We start from the raw sequence: 17,577 nt of genomic DNA on the forward strand, positions 1-17,577 counted from the left end.
TAAGCTGTATTTTTTTTTTTTTTTTTATTCGCACACCATTCTGATTAACGTCACAATATCCAAACCTAAGCTTCCCAAACCCAGTCATGAAGTCTACATTTTAGTGATTTTAGTTTAAATGAGTGTGTTAGAGCAACGGGGTAAAAACAGAAAATCACACCTACAAGAAAGTGGAATGCCCACATCCAGGGTTTGGATTCTGTGATCTACTGTATACGTGAGAAAAAGAGAATGCTACCCTCTAGTGGCAACTGTGTACCATGTTAGATGGAGTGGAAACTTTAAAAATGCACCAGTTATGAGTGCATGTCTAGAAAATCCCCTGGTCTTATTAATGGGTTGCGATGGTGATGTCAGAGTGTTTCAGCTTGATTGAAGTTGAGAAACTTCAAAACTTCTGCACACACACATCCTGCCCCAACCTTAGAATTCGTTCTAACGAACGAGTGACCTGACTTTTGTCCAATGCTGTCATTACCATAATCATATATCGTATATAAATCAGCTATAGGTAGATCATGGGTAGATGGCAGCCCTGTTTTGAAATCTCAACATGCTTCCCAGGTTTACTAGTAACTTGCAATTACATTGTTTAAACAAAGAGCCTAAATCCTAGAGCTGGTTGGAAAACGTTTAGTTTAGCAGATGCAAATTGTCCTAAATTGGTATGGGCGGAGCCGAATGCTCTACACCTCCTGAATGGCATAAGCCAAAGAATAAAGATGAAGAATAAAGCAAATCTTACCACCTTAAACATTTATTCCAGGTGTCACCTGCTTGATTAAATTTTTCAGGTTGAAGTTCTATTTCTCAAAAAAAAAAAAAAAAAAAAAAAAGCAGTTTTAACACCACAACCCGGTTTGCGCTAATATTAAACTGTTTGTTTTTTTATCCCTTTCATATACAGTATCTTTCCAGATTTTTTCTATCTTGTTAAAACCCAATTCTTCCTACTTCTAATGAATCGACTATCTGAAATCTATTAAAACAGGAAAACATTCAGAATTTATGACAAAAAAAAAATGGACAAAATTTCCATTTCAGAAAGGCTTCATGTTTTCAAAGAAAAGTCATTTACAATCTACACACAACGAGTCACGGTAACCTTACACAACCTTATGGATCGATCGGATGCACCGAGACGAGTCCGGGAACCGGAGAAGCGGAGAACAGGAGCGCTGGACAAATCAGGAGTCGACTGCGCTGAAGTGAGAACGTTAGCAGTTTACGTCTAGGTTAGTTGCAGTTTAGTCTTAATGTCACAGAGATAACAAGGAAAATTGAGTACAGAGCATGAACATGAACATGAGGATGGGCAACGTTCCCCGACACGGGCTACACCAAATGCAATTCGGTCTTACTCTCCACAAAATCAGGCCGAAATAAAACGCAAAAAGAAAAAACAAACAAAGTGCTTTATATTACTAAGTGACAAAAACAAAAAAAACAAATACAAAGGAAGGCCCATGTGTCTGTTGCGTGTTTTGTTTTGTGTCTGTTTTTTTTTTTAATGTCCCATTTTTAGGGCGGGGTTCTTCAGGGATGGGATTAAAGGTTCAGATGGTTAAATGTTAAAGTTCACAGTCTCAAAGCGATCAAACCTTCCGGAGCTCCCCAATCATCCAATCGAATCTCGTTAAAAAGAGCACAGATCCACAGGAACCGATAAAAGCGAAAGACTTCATATCACAGAGAGAAGAAAACCAAATCAAAGCTTTCATACATGACATCTTTTTTTTTTCTTTTTCTTTTCTTTTCTTCAAATCCATGCTGTCTTTTAACAAGGGATCAGGTAGATTAAATCAACACTGGAAAAAAGGTCTGTCTTTGCAAGTAAGCATGCAGCAATAGTAATTCTATGTATCTCACTCTTTCTTTTCTTTTTTTTTTTTTTAAATCAGCACTCTTTCAAAGTGTCTGTTTAAATTTATCATCAAAAAGCGTTCGGATAAGTGCTTTCCATTTGTAGTGCGTCTCCCTACTGGTTGTTCCTTCATTGGTGGCTCTGGGGGTGGGGGGGAGGGGGGGGTGGGTTGCAGCTACAGTCTGAGATCAGGAAAGAAGGAAAGGATGAAGAGAATTCATTATCGTTTTGATTTTTCTTTTTAAAAGGAGAGATAAGACAAGAACAGAAAAAAAACTGCACAATCAGAAGTCAGCTAAACTGTAGACTTGGATTACGTTTAAGATTAAGGTCCTATTATTATTATCTTTTTTTTTTTTTTTACAGTGATGGTCCACACTGAGACAGGACGGGTATGTGTGTGTGCGCGTCATCAGCACTCTACAGTTTTTTCAAAAAAACAAAAACAAAAAAAAACAGAAATCATTCACAAACTCCCAGACAGCGTAGAATCCAGTCGCTACATGCAAAGTTAAATATGCACACATCATCGCGTGCGTGTGTGTGATGGTGTTTACATAAGTGTTTGTGTAAAGACTGTGCAGCATATGTACTGTACGCGTGAGCTGATATGAGCGATCGTATCTAGCGTGGTGCGTTTCCCTGTCTCACAGTGTGTGCGTCTCTGAGGGGATGGTGAGAGGGCTCTGAGGAGGAGAGCTGGGAGGCGAGTGCAGCGCCGGGCTGAAGTGCGGAGGCGGAGGGGTGCACGAGGGGGCGGCGCTAGGTGAAGGGGGCAGCACGGAGGGCACCAGGGTGCCATAGAGGCCTGTGGGAGATTCGACGGGCGCTTGGTTGTAGAAGAAAAAGGCGCACTGGTGGATGAAGGTCTCGATGATGGTCTGGTAGGTGCGTGTGGCTGTGAGAGCGTCCATGGTGGTGAAGTCGGGACGCATGAGCGTGGGCCAGAAGCAGATGGATAAGTTCTCGCTGGTCATTAGATTGACTCTGTTCCACTGGCTAACCCTGAAAGAAATACATTTATCATGGGCAAACAAATTCATACCGCCTAAGAAACAAATAATTCAAACTTTCAGTAGTTTAACGAGGGGTGTTCAAGTCAAAGCGGGACTTTTGATTGTGCAGAATAACAGAAAAACCTCCCTCTATTTTCATATAAAATTCCTTGATACTCAAATGCACTTATTCCCGTGTTTCACTGGTGCTTGGACACAATCAAGGTAAAAAGTTTTCTTAGTATGTCGGAGCCATGATTGCTTCATGTCTGAAATGCTATCCTCCCAAGATCTTTTTAAATGGCCCAATCATGTGGAACTCACTTGGACTGTACGGGGAATGGGGCAATAACTCCCAACCGAGTATCTGTAACGTGCAAGTTATCCATCAATTTTCAAAGAATGAAACTTTAAAGTGAATTGCCAATGTGTTTAATTGTGTTATAGTTCTTGGACCTTATCATCTGTGTTTTTTTGCATGCAGATGGTACCGCTTACTATAGTCAAGCGACGGCCACAATGATAATCCCCTGATACACTAATGTACTCATCCGAGTGTTTTACTAGTGCTTGAAATACCATCAAAGTAGAAAGTTTTGGCCTCCTAGGAACTTCTTTAATGGACCAAACATGTAGAAATGTTTTGGAGCAAGGTCAGGAGTGTACCCCCTGAACACTCCTGTGGCAATAACTCGCAGCCGAGTTCCTGTAACGTGCAAGTGGTGTTGGTGAACAATTGTGTGTACAGTTAAACAGACCGATGTGTCTCTTATACAAGTCGGTGACAAGTTTTCAAGGATCAGGAGCTGAATGACCACAGGAAGATGAGATTCTTGGCCGGGATTGTCATTCGCAGAAATACAGTCTTCTTTAATACGTTTGCACTGTTTAAATGGTTTACTGTGGCTAAGAGTCTTATCACCATACTGTGCTTGAAGTCTTCTGTAAATGTTAATCGCTCTTATACCTTCGTTCACCAGAAATTTCATCAAAAGCCCTGGTTTGACTTAAACACCACTCATAGGTTTAGTTTAAAATATGTTTTTTCAAATCTGTTATGCAGCCTTGAGACTTGCAGAACTATCACAAAACTGTCTCGAACCTGTATTATATTAGTTTCCATCAGTGGCGTTTTGAACAATTATGAATGTTTATATACAATGATGCAATGTTAATCAAGCCAATCTAAACCCCTAGAGTGCTCTAAAGCGGAATCTTCTAAAGGTTTAAGTAAATCTTCTTTTAGGCTAAGAGTGAAAAGTTGCAAAATTATGACGTGACAACTCAAAGAAACTGACTTGTTCAGGTGGCTCATGACGTGTTTGAAAACTTCGTAGTTCTCACGCGGAAATCTCCTCAGCACATCCTTCATGGTCTGTAGCCGCTGCTCTCGGTCATTTATCTCTGCACAAAGACAAAGAAAAGAAGACACAAAGTGCACAATCAGTGAAGGATATTTAACCACAAGAATACGATAAATGACTTCTAATCTTCTCATCTCCCGATTACTGATTATTCGGGTTTGGGATTTCCCACCTTTTGTAAGGGAACATTCAGGAGACATCTTTGTGATACACAGTACACAACTTTGGTTGTACCTACATCACTTGTAGTAAACACCACCATGTGGTACGTGTTTTGCATACCATGCGGAAGGCCTGGGTTCGATTCCCAGCCAGTTAACGGGAGCTTACTATAGTAATGCAATGGCAACTAATCCCTGTAAAGTGTGGAAGCATTTTACTCTTAACCTGGTAAACATTTGCTAAGCTGACCCTTGCCTGGCATGGGATTAGATCAGTTACGCTCTCTAAATGATAAAGAATCAGCTCGTTAAGTTAGTTAGCTAGGCAATAATTACATTAAAAGCCACGTGACCTTATGTTCATTTTCATTTTTAAATAATTTTCCTTTGATCACTGAATCAACAGTAACAGCAGATGGCAGCCAAGGAGAGCGGACTGGAATATGTGCATGAACAACGATGACTTCGCTGTAATAGTCGGAGTGGCGCTAGACACCATTGTACTTGAAATCTGTACATTCCCCTGCTTTTTCTAAAGCTGATGTGGTTCTGGGCTCAAATGTCTTTATCTTGTACCTAAAAGCTAGCAATAAAATAAACAAAAAGACATGACTATGGTTAAGAAATCTTACTGAAGGCTTCGACCAGCTCCACTTGTAGACTGTATGGGACCAATGGATCGGGCAGCTCAGAGAAAAAGCTCTTTAAAGCTCCAGCTACTGTGTTCACAGGAAAGTCCTTCTCTACCAGGTCAAGACCATGGTCTGTAGGGGAAAAGCAAAAGTGAAAAAGAATGAATGCTTGCATAAAAGTACAGTAATGTGAGCAAGGAAAGAAAAAATAGGTTGTTTCCTTTGAATCACTTTAATAATTGGAGTGAAATAATCTGTTAATTGATGTAATACTCAAAATTAGACATTTGAACTAGACGCACTACATTTGAAATGCAAGCATGCACAAGAATGATAAATAATAAGGTGGTAACTGACTTGCACATGAGCACCACCTCACTAACAACAAAATACTAAACCTTCATTATGTCAAGTCATTAGATGACTTGAAAGGGATAACTTGGGTATAATCTTACCCTGCTCAAACTGCCGCTGCATGCTCTCCATCTCCGATTTGTTGCCACTCACTCTGTATAGACCCTCCGTAGTCAACCCTGAGGCAGACAGAGATCATACATAATTTTTTTTTTCTCTTGACATCTTATGTATACCTGTTTAAATCTGCAACCATCATTTGCAAAAATGCTAAGATATTTGATTGTTTGCCTTTAATAGCTGAGAATGTGTCCTGCGCGAGACAGAAAACGATAAAAGGAAGTAAGCGTTGCACCATCCAGAAATTTACTGTCCTCAGCTTTCCTGACAAATGATAGCGTTTAATGCTAGTGTAGCAATGGTATGTATTTTTGGATATTTTTTGTGCAAGCACACCACGTCTTCAAGAGAAACATGTGACAAAATCGGACACATCCACATCGGTGGTTCAAATTATCTTCATTTCTGTCTTATTGCCTTATGTCATGTAGTTTTGCCTGGTAAATAGATCAACTTGTTTGATTCAGAGACAATACAAAGACAGGCAATGTTTCCAATAGTTTGTGGACACCTGACCATAATACTCGTATGCGATTTTTGAACATCCCATGTTGTGTCATTCAGCCACAAGAACAATAGTTTGTCACGCACCAACATTGGGTGAGGATGTCTTATAAACCACTCAAGTTCTTGCATTCCGACCTTAGCAAAACCATGTCTTCATAAACTTTGCTACAGCATACTATGACATTTTAGACAATTGTGTGCTTCAAGCATTGTGGGAACAGTTTGGGAAAGAACCATATACAAGTGTGATGGTCAGGTGTCCTCAAACTTTTGGTTTAACAGTGTAAGCAGTTTTACCTGTGGCCTCAATGAAGCGGATACATTTGTCGATGAACACTGGTATGGGTCTGTCAGGTGACACAACATTACCCAGTGGCACCCCAAAGTATGTACTCTCCAGGGGCTTGGAGATTGAGTGTCGAGGCTTTAGTCTAGTTTTCTGCAAATTTTAAACAGATAGAGACATTTGGGTTAAGTAAATTGTGACTTTAGACCCCATGTTTGGACGGAAGTACAGAAAAGCAGTGCATAATGGTGTACTTACCTTGCCTGGTCGACGAAGGCTCCTCAGAATGTTCCTTTTCTTATCATCCCCTTCCTCAATCAGCGACTCTCCTTTTAAAACAGTCACGTCATCCTCCTTTGTTTTCGGGGGACCACCAAACTCGTCATCACTGCCAATGGAGAAACTGGTGCGGAAGCTGCTGAACTTGCCTAGGCGCTTTGATCGATCACGGTACAATCGTGGTTTTACTCCTGCAGAAGAGAACTTCCTGTGTCTCTCCAAAGAACTGCCATCCCCTTCGCTATCTGAGCCATTCACACCTCCATTAGAGTGCATTCTGTTGGAGTTCCGTATGGTGATGATCTTACCCTGCGTACTGTCATGTGGCACTGAGTAAATGTTTTCCTCATGGCTTGGTCGGGGCTTGGAAACAGCATCCATTGGCTCAGCGTAGTCAGACGGATCATACAACCCATCCCCACAGGGAGGCCAGGTGACATTGGAGGTGAGAGATCGCCGATGGCTAGTGTCCATATACGGGTTGAAGTTGTGCTTTCTGATGTCAAACGTGACACTGGGTTTGGGCCTCATATGTAAAGGAACTTTGTTGTTCAGCTTGTTCTCAAAAGTACTAAGGTCAGAAATGACAGAGAATGTGTCGCCTGCATCCAAGTCAGGAAGCTTGAAGCTGCTATGAGAGGTGAGGGTGCCATCGAAGTAAGGCGGTGAAGCTTCCATGTCCTCCTCATAATCTAACAGCATAGTTACAGGACTAGGGGAACCACAATGGGGTGAATACACATTCTCATTTGTGCTACTGGCCTCTGCAGCATTATCGTATACATGAGTTGCCTCAACAAGAGTCTTCTTCTCTGCTACCTCCATGAAGAAGGAGTGCAGAAGATCAATTCTGTGCAGTCCTCCCACAACTCCACCTGGTCCACAGACCACACTAGCAAAACGACCCTCGATTTCATGGGCTAGTTCTTCACCCTGGACCAACAGCTCTCGTGCAGACTCAGAGTCTGTAAGCTCTGTCTCAGTTTCTCCTACAGCTAACAGCTGAACTGGAACAATGTCTGGAACCTCACAGAGTAAGGCACACAAGGTTTCCAATGAGGCTTTGCGGCGGGCAGAGTAAACACCTATGTAACCGTGTACGAGCCGACTCTTGCGCATGGTAAAAGAAGCATGATATGATAGCAGGGACAGCTCTATTGTTAGCCTGTTGTCACCGACTGTCTGGTCAAGCAACACTGAATTACCACTGGAACTGGTTGGCCTGCAATGCTGAGGCAGTAAGAAGGGGGATAGAAGTTGGTCTACATCATAGGAATCGCCACACATTAGACACATGACAATACGCAAGTCTGCCTCTGGACTCTGGTCCTGCTGCAGGTCTCTGATACTCGGAGGCAAAGGAGGTGAAGATGGAGAACCACTACGAAACATAGCATTTCTTCTTGTCTCTAACAAGCCTTTTAACACTTGGTTTATCTGTTTTTCATTCACATTCCGGCCATAGCCTGAGCCAGGGGATGCCGGTTCTAAAAATTCACATTGCAGTTTCATGGCTACCTGCTGACCTTGTGAGATTAAGATTTGGGCTGTCTCTCCACCAAGGTCACTCAAAGCTCCTACACCTCTCTTAGTGACTAACAAGAGAGACAAAGGAAGTTGGGCTATGTGGTTATCCCTTCTGCCAAGCGTGGAGTCTCGCAACTTCTCAATACTTTCTAGAACATAAGACAAAGACTCCTTGGAATTGTACAAACACAGGCATCCATGAGGTGTGAACGTGGCAGTATGGAAGGAGTTAACAGGAAGCCTAACATTACCTTCAATAGGCCTGAGAATTAGCTCATAGATTCTGCCTTCAAGTACATAGTAGTCATCATTGGCACACATGGCCCGAATCTCATTTGCCAACTCTCTTGCTAAACCGTCTTTGCCCAGAATCACCAAATTTATCCTTTCTGCTTTGGTTTCATGAATATTAGATTTTCCAAAGGAAGGATAGCGCATAGGGAAGCACAACGCTAATATTTGCTCAATCTTGCTATCAATACAGTATGGGCAGCTTGGGCAAGTATCCTTGGTTGGGTGATAAACAAAATGGATGTGCTTTAATACTAAGGCATCTCTTTCTGCCTGCAGCTTCTGCAACGCCTTGAATCGTTGCTCTTCTCCCAGTGCTTCCTGAATCGCGCCCATCTTTTCTTTACTTGGTTTAGCATCCACTTCAAGTTCATAAAAAAGCTCAGAATACTCTAGCAGAAGTTCCTGGAAATCCTCCTTTGCCCTGTCTATAATCACCTTTTGGTGCCTGTTATAGATATCCAAGTATTCTGGCTCCTCTAACCACTGATAGAAGTCTTCATTCATTATGAAGCTCCGTGCCTCTTCCCAAGGCTTGCCAGGGGTGACAAAAGGTGAGGATGCCAGCTTCATCTTAAATTCATGCCGCATCTCAGCACGCTTGCACTCATTCCGCAGATGTTCAAGATGCGCATCAAATATGATTTCCGCAGCAGTTGTATCCAGCACATCAAAGGGAATGCGTTCATCCTCCATATTGTCAAGATGTGGTGTGTCCTCCCAGGGTGCATCCTCCAGCACCACAAACCAGTGGTCAAAGTCCTTTTTGGACTCCAGTACCTTCTGCACCCCAGACCAGCTTAAATGCTCGATTTCAGCCAGTTCAGACACTAAGGAACCCAAGGCCAGTGGGAGCGCACTTAAATATGCCTTACGACGTCTCTCAATGTGCTCCTGTTTAAGCCGATGAACATGCTGCTGAAAAAGCTTTTTAGCTTTAGCTGTACCTTCTAAAAAGACATACTCCTTGTATTCCGGTGATGGTTGCATACGACGGCTGATCGCAGGCCAGGTCTCGTTGTGATTCTTAACTATGTGGTTGACTAACCATTCATAGCGGTCCTTTGCAGTGGCAATAATTTGGCTCTGATGTTTTAAAGCCTCAAAATAAGGTATTATCTTATGCTTGCCCCTTCCCTTATCAATGAGTTGAATCAGAGTAAGGAAAGCTAGGTCTACGTTGACATTAGATCGAGCTGATGTTTCGACAACTTGCAAGTTCTTTTTATTAATGGCAAACGTATGAGAGTCCTTGATGTATCGCTCAACACCTTCATCACACTTAGTAAGAACCAGCACAACAGGCTTTTTAGTTTTACCTAGATGATTATACAGATTGGTAACAAACTTCATTTGATCATCAAAGCTACGGTTCATCCCTCGACTTACGTCGACACAAAGTAGAAATCCATCTACCTGCAGCTTTCCCTCTGGCATTTGCTTTTGCTCAAAGTCCTGCTCCAGGCCCAACTGGTCTGTACAAAAGTACATAAGCTTTTCGGCAGAGGCCAGTTTTGTGGAAGCAGCTCTTTTGATGTAAGGCTGTAAAGCTGTGCTACGATGTGGTTGGAAGGTCTGGTCATCGATAAACTCGGTCTGCTCCACCACATGCATCCTACACTCGGAGCCATCCTCCATGACACGCTCCACCTCTCCCCAGAACAGGAAATGGTCATTGTTGACAACTCGGCCACCAAAATCACTGGTGCTCAACACAGACGTGTGATCAAGGTGAAAGTCATCTGCACTAGGGCGGACAAAGCGATTACAAAGGCAAGACTTGCCAACGCCGCAGGGGCCTTTTTCTTTCTCAGTGCCTGAAAGACCAACTACAACTAGGTTGTAGGTAGGCACCCGTGAATCTTGCTTTTTAGCCATCATCATTTGCAGGCACTCATCTTGCCATGCTGTAAAGGGAAAAGACAAGCTTCACTTTTTGGACGTGTTTATAAATAGATTCATTCAATCATATCTGCAGCACTGTGTTTTCTCTTCGGCTTTACATTAAAATAATTTCAACTGCATGTTTCTTGCCCATATTATAGATGGTACGGTACAGGAATAAAGATGAGAAGGAGGTGGGAGTGGCTTAATAGAAAATATTAAATGTTTCAGAAGAGTTGTTCCTTTAGTGATGTATAACCTGAAAGACAGAAAAGTGTCAATTACTTTAAGTTCCAAACAATATATATTATATATATATAAATAAAAGAGCTACTAATCAACAATCACTTTAACCAACAGGATTGATGAAGTTTTACATCAAAGTAAAAAAAAAAAGACTAATTAAAGCAAACATTGGTCTACAATGCGCTATCTTCATTTGTATAAATGTGTTAATTTTAATACATTGATGCTCAGCGATTCTAAGGACAGGATTAAACTTAGTATTTAATGCAACATCAACTGTAAAATATGTAATGCAAAGTCAGCTTTAAAAAAAATGCAATGGCAGCAATGGAAAATGTGAGTCTAGAATCTCACATGGCCCTTGAGGTCGTCCAATACTACATAGTTTGGTGAGTTTTTTTTTTTATATACAATTATTTCCTTTTTTTTTTAAGGTAATTAATAAAATCACAATGATTGTTTTTTAAATCAGGATAATGGTAATAAAATTAGCTGCTTCTAAAAAGGGTAGTACGAAATAACTTGCAAAGCTTACCAGTTGGAAAATATTTAATATATGGATAATGGTTTCTTGGAATTAAAATATTCATACTAGGGATAGGAATCACCAGAACAATATTATCACCTAGGTGTCGATTTTAATTTGTACTAATTTGCGTTTCGGTAAGTATCATTATTTTTTCAATATCCTGCTTCGATATTTGATTCTAATCTTTTTCCATTTTTTTCTTTTTTGTTACAATCCTAAATTACTTTTTTAAGCAATAGGGCTCTACCACACAGGATGATGTGTTAAGACAGTTTAGAGCACACCAAAGTGTAGGATAATAGAGGAACTGCAACACTTTCCCACCTCAAATGCAAACATATATATAAATTAAATATGTTTTTAAAAAAATCTAATTTTGGAGGCACAGTCAAAAGAATCACAATATGTAGCTTAAACTATATTTCCCCATCTATTATTTATACTTTATGTAATTTTAAATGCAGAACTCATTCAAAGCATAATTAAATGAAACATTATATGTTAGTGAATTATTTGTCAATTCAATTTAGACATCCATGAACTATACGTGAAAGTTTTCATATGGGTTTTTTTCTCATGATTTTTGGCTTATTGCAGTTTATTTATAAGAACATTATATTCATTCCATTAGGTCTTAATGATCAGCATGAAAGTTCAACATATTCCTGTAGGATCTCTTTAAATCCTGCTAGCAAACCCCATTAAATTAGGTAAATAATCTGATGGTTTTCCTTTGTCAGGATGCCATACGATCAATGGCAAATGAATATACAGTAAGAATATAAAACAATACAATATTTTTAAAGTGCATTAGAAGGCTGTCATATATATTATGGCTGAGTAATGCTATATATAATTATGATATAAAATATTCTAATTAAACCTATACTGTTTTATTGAGATTTCACAGGTATTTATTTTTTTTAAACAACTGACCACTTCACTACTGCTCACAATAACAATGACGAATTTCAGTATGTCTGTCCCGAAAGTTTCATTTCCCGTCAAAGTAAAGGCATGTTTCAGTTCTTCTTTTAGATACCAAATATACTTTTTAAAATAGCTTTACGCTGACAATGCAGTTTTGTTGGAACCAACGATCATATTGCAAAAATATTGTACAATTTTACACATCTCAGTCAACACTTAACTGTCTGAAACAGAGGGAGTCCATGACGCATATTCAGTGTAAATCACAACCTACCATTATTAAATTTATCCGATTTAGATTTCTATGATTTAGAATTTATTTGAGTGCATCTCAGTAACACATAAGTAACCAGCCTTAGACTGTGTAATGTATACTTAACGTATTTGTCTTAAGAATTTTAGAAATAAAAACCGGCACAGCTGTAACAGATAAAATATTGGCCTGCCTATTATATGTTACATAACGCATTTATGAATACATTTATTCAATCATATCTATTGCCGTGTGTTTTAGGAATAGAAATACCGGTGACTATTAGACTATAACTTGTCTAAAGACATTTCAGAAACAAAAACTGCCACAGCTCTTATAAATAAATAAAAATTAGCGTACGAGTTATATATTAAAATATTGTTGCCGCATTTATAAATGTGCCAAATTAAAATAAATTTATTTAATCAAAAGAAGGTCGGAGTGGCTTGACAGAGGAGTTATTCTTTTACTGATGTCCAATCTAAAAGACAGAAACATGTCAGAATTACTTTTAGTTTCAAAGATAAATAAGTTCTACTAATCAAATATGACTCTGACAGGATCCACAGTACTGTTTTTGACTTCTAAACTAGCATCTCAGACTAGATATTTCAGAAGTAAAATCCCCTATGGATGAAATAAAAAAATAAAATATTAGTCCACATCTGTCTTTTTTTTTTTGTTGCTACATTTATAAATGAATTTATTCAATAAATGTATTGTATATATGTTTCTTGTAGAGTACAGAAATAACGGTGATAAGGAGGTGGGAGTGGCTTGACAGTAAATATTACGACTCTAACCAACAGAATGAATAGTAATGTATCTGACTTTGAGTTTTACATCAAAGCCATAAACTAGCATCTCAGACTAGAACTTGTCTGAAGACATTTCATAAAGAAATAACAACATGGCTGTAATAAATAAACTAAATATTAGTGTACTTATTATGTTAAATTTTTTTCGGACGCGTTTATAAAAGAATTTATTAAATGTTTTAGAGGAGTTGTTCTTTTACTGATGTACAATCTAAAAATCAGAATTACTTTTAGTTCCAAAGATAAATAATATAAAGAGCTACTAATCACCAACAATCATCAATAGTAATGTTTCTGACTTAAAGTTTGACATTAACGCCAGAAGCTGGCATCTCAGACTAAAACTGGTCTGAAGATATTTCAGAAATAAAACCACCAATTGTAATAAATAAATAAAATAATAATGTAGGATACGTATTATTTTTTTTAAATCTAATACATTTATGAGGGAGATTTGTAGTCGGTGGCTGAAGATGTCTCAGGCGTCTGAGAGACCCCCTGCTCTCATACATGTAAAATTAAATAAATAAACAAACAAACAAAGCTGAATAAATAATTAACAGCTAAACAAGTAATATTAAGCCAAGCTAAGATGATAAATAGCACCCCAAGTGTATTTTATTTCCTCCCCATCTATAACGTATATAAGTCTGTGTGTGTGTGTGTGAGCCTAGCTCCCTGTTCCCGTTTTGTCATAGGCTAATGCATGTGATGTGAACAATCACTTTAGCTAGCATGCTAGCTCACACGCTGTCTGCCTGATCTTTTTTTGCTAATATTCAGTAGATATGTTTCTCAAAACTGACTATTTCAGTGGATTAGGGTTAGACACAATGACTGTGTGAGGAATAAAAACATCTGGATAAGGAAATATATATATTTTTAAAGGGATTGAGCAGAAAAGCCCCTGAGCCCGAGTGACACACCTTCAGCAGACTCAGACTCAGTGTTTTAGTATCCAGCTAAAGCTCCATGACAACACATTCGACAGCCGGATAAAGAGCTGTCTGACTGACTTATCGTCGTGAATTGAGGTTTATGATTAAACCGAGCGTGTTAGTAATCAATATTAAAACATTCCGACGGCATAAATACCATCATTTTTCTTTTTTTGGTTATATATCCGATCCAGGTCCGAGTCCAGGCCGGCACGGGCAGCGTCAGGGTTTTATTTTATTGAAATAATTAATAATCTGTGTTATATTAAAGATTAAATATTTGAAAAGGTTTAAACTTGATATCAATGTTGAACAAGAAAGCTCCAATGTTTTAAAAGAAAAAAAATCAAGCAGTATTGCTGCTCCTAAAACCTTGTTTTTTTTTCTCTCGCTCTCCAAAAAAAAAAAAAAAAAAATCCATGCACCTCAATGTCGGATTGAGGAATGAGGAATTATTGCTATCGATATTCTGCTCCAGGGTGTGTTAAAAAAAAAATTCCTCGGTTCATTCGCGTCCTCGGGCTGTCCCACGTTTCCCACGTTTCTCCCGATCAATCATGATGTCCTTTGTTGTTGTAGCCGTGATGATAAACACGCGCCGGGTTCATCCTATGCGGCGCTGGCATTCCTATAAATCCCGCGAAATTCCCGAACCACACCGAAATGTGTTGATCAGCGCAGAGATGGTGTGTGTGCATGCAGTAGGTAATGTGTGTGTGGGTGAAAAGTGGGCTTTTCTTGCTTCCCTGGTAATGGCGGCCCCTCCGCCGGATCAGATCAGATCCCCTCCTCTCTCTCTCTCTCTCTGCCTGCTTTCACACGCACTCTTACAGAGAGACTCGCCCTGTGGCGCAGAACAACACTACAACCCGGCAAAACGCACACACACACTTTCTGTGCACTGCATAAAGTGCTAATGTTGAAATGTAAAGTTTTAAGGGTTTGCGTATTGGTATCAAGTTTCAGTGGTTATAGCCACAAACCCCACCTGTCTGTCTGTCTGTCTGTCAGGACGTCTATTCTTTTCTAACTATTTTAATGCATGTGTGTCTGATCATCTGTAATGGTAGCGTAATGAAATTTCTTGTTCGTAATCTAATCACGCAGGAAAATAAGGCCTGATGGAAACCATTACGCCAATGCCCATTTTGTCTCAAAACCTGTTTGAAATTTTCCAGCAAAGCACACATCCATCCATCCATCCATCCATCCATCTACCTATCCATCCATCTATCTATCTATCTATCTATCTATCTATCTATCTATCTATCTATCTGGACAAAAGTCTCTTCTTTTCTACTGGTCAGTAGCCCTTGAGCATTTTAGCCATTTGCTGTTTTTAAATAAACATATATATTGTTCAGTATAGAGTGACATCTTTAATTTAGTACAAAATAGGCCAAACTATTAACAGGATTGTGGTTCATTTTTAACATCTAAACAAACATGACTGAGCAAAAAATTTAAACATGAGTCACATAGGCAGGACATAGCACAGATTCACATGATCACGTCTTTGAAGACATTCAGTTTCTCATAACTGAATTAATCATAAAGAAGGGTATATTTGGGTTTGTATATGTATGCAACTATCAGCCATAACATCAATACCTTAACATTGATTATCAGTTATATAATGTACCAGTGAAATGTTGACAGGATCATGGGCACCCAAGGCTCGTCTATGCCAGCAGGGACAGAGGCTCACCTCACTGTTCTGATCCAACAGAAAAGCCAATGTAGCACAAGTTGCAGAAAAAAGTAAATGCTGTCCATGGTAGGAATGCACCTGAACATGGGATGCACCACATCCCACCACGCATGGGGCCCAGCAGTGAAAGGGTCCAGGCCCGACCCTGGTGGCACAAGGGGATTCCACACAATACTGGGCATAATAATTGTTTGGTAATTTTGTGGATGGTATGTATGTATGTACGTATGTATGTATGTCTGTATGTATGTCTGTCTGTCTGTATGTCTGTCTGCCTGTATGTATGTATGTATGTATGTATGTATGTATGTATGTATGTATGTATGTATGTACAGTATGTATGTATGTATGTATGTATGTATGTGTCTGTCTGTCTGTCTGGACACAAATGTTCTTTTCTACTGGTTGTTAATGCATTTAAGTGTGTTTCTGGTTATCTGTAATGGTAGTCTAATGTAGTTTTTTACTCATAATTGAATCATGAAAGAAAAGCTGAATTTATTTTTGATAACATTATATTAAGTGTGTGTATATGTATGCACCAATCAGCCATAAAACCTTAACATTGATTATAGGTTTTATACTGTACCAGTAACCTGGTGACAGGATCTTGGACGCCCAAGGCTTATTTATGCCCATGGGGACCAAAGAAAAAAAAAAAAAGCATTATAAATTGCAGAAAAACATCCAGAACATCCAATGCACCACATCACACCGCAAAAAGCCCTAGACTACCGACCCAGTCACCAAACTCCCAACAGTAGGTCCCAATCGGATCGAGTACAATGGGATGCACTGGACAAACAAGTCTGGGCCACAAAAGCCCCACCCCGCAACTTAATACACCCAAGGGAACCGCTACATCCTTGTGCCAGACACCATAGCGCTTCCTCAGATACCCAGAGAACTGAGATCCACATAGGAGGCACATGGGGAACCTACACAATACTGGACTTAATTGTATTGATTTTTTATGGCTGATTGGTGCATCTATCTATCTATCTATCTATCTATCTATCTATCTATCTATCTATCTATCTATCTATCTATCTATCTACTGTATCTATCCATTCATCCATCTATCCATCCATCCATGCATCCATCCATCTATCTATCTGCTTCCTTGCTAAACTGTTCTTAAGGTGCTACTGGTTATCTTTAATGGTACTAAAATAGAATGTGTTGCTCCTCATCTAATCATGCATAATATACGTAAGTCATTCCTGTCAGGTTACCCTGCATGACAGAGCTCCTGTGCACAACACGAGATCCATGAAGATGTGATGTTGGTAGGTTATAGTGGAAGAACTGGAGCCACAGTGAGATACAATGCTCTTATAGCTACTATAGGTGATCAGAAATCCCTACAGACATGCTCCAGCAGATATTATAATAACAGCTAAGAGGGAATACACCTACAACAGATTTTTTCAGTTCACATATGAGTGTAATGCTCAGGTGTTCATCACCCTCCATATGCATTTGTTCATAATATTATTTATTAGGAAATAATGGTCATAATGTCCATACTTTATTAGTCACACCAGCTGCTAAAACATTTACTGACTTAAATCAATATAAAAAGGGGGTCATTTAAAAAAAATAATTTTCAATCGATGCAGGATTTGTCCATATTAGTGACAGGATTGGGTGATGGATGATGGGAAACCCTGGAAGAGAACAGTTTATAAGGGCACAAGGATGAATAAAAATGATATTTACTACATACATCAATTTAATTGCTTTTATACAGTATAATAATGTAGAGCCTGTGATTTAGTGTTAGTAGGGACATAATAACTGTCAGAGCTGACAAGAACTTAACAGACCGGATAAGCATGAGTAGTTAATATATCTGGCAGATTTCACATACCGGATTTAAAGGTCG

The 17,577-nt window shown here is 39.3% G+C and overlaps 1 protein-coding gene across 2 annotated transcripts; it reads right to left on the bottom strand.

Annotated features, from left to right (window-relative positions):
- Positions 1-1,032: 1,032 nt before the first annotated feature.
- Positions 1,033-14,778, bottom strand: arhgap35b (Rho GTPase activating protein 35b). Of its 2 annotated transcripts, none has more exons than XM_053485119.1 (7): positions 14,404-14,778; positions 6,542-10,523; positions 6,295-6,436; positions 5,472-5,549; positions 5,017-5,148; positions 4,158-4,263; positions 1,033-2,869 (listed from the first exon to the last, which is right to left on the bottom strand). In XM_053485119.1, exons 2-7 carry the CDS (start codon positions 10,262-10,264, stop codon positions 2,512-2,514), a joined length of 4,539 nt encoding a protein of 1,512 aa, XP_053341094.1. In that variant the 5' UTR covers positions 10,265-10,523; positions 14,404-14,778; the 3' UTR covers positions 1,033-2,511. The 2 variants fall into 2 exon arrangements, with proteins under 2 accessions (XP_053341094.1, XP_053341093.1); XM_053485118.1 differs by having other exon boundaries at positions 14,136-14,778.
- Positions 14,779-17,577: the final 2,799 nt, after the last annotated feature.

This window comes from Clarias gariepinus, chromosome 24, assembly GCF_024256425.1.
Source record: "Clarias gariepinus isolate MV-2021 ecotype Netherlands chromosome 24, CGAR_prim_01v2, whole genome shotgun sequence".
NCBI lineage: Eukaryota > Metazoa > Chordata > Actinopteri > Siluriformes > Clariidae > Clarias > Clarias gariepinus.

Excerpts from the sequence above, each read along its gene's own strand:
- arhgap35b (XM_053485119.1), bottom strand. The coding sequence starts at position 10,264 with ATGATGATGGCTAAAAAGCAAGATTCACGGGTGCCTACCTACAACCTA. Across the intron at positions 4,264-5,016 it reads GGAGCTGGTCGAAGCCTTCA|AGATAAATGACCGAGAGCAG; the intron begins GTAAGATTTCTT and ends GTCTTTGTGCAG. Across the intron at positions 2,870-4,157 it reads GTCATGAGCCACCTGAACAA|GGTTAGCCAGTGGAACAGAG; the intron begins GTCAGTTTCTTT and ends TATTTCTTTCAG.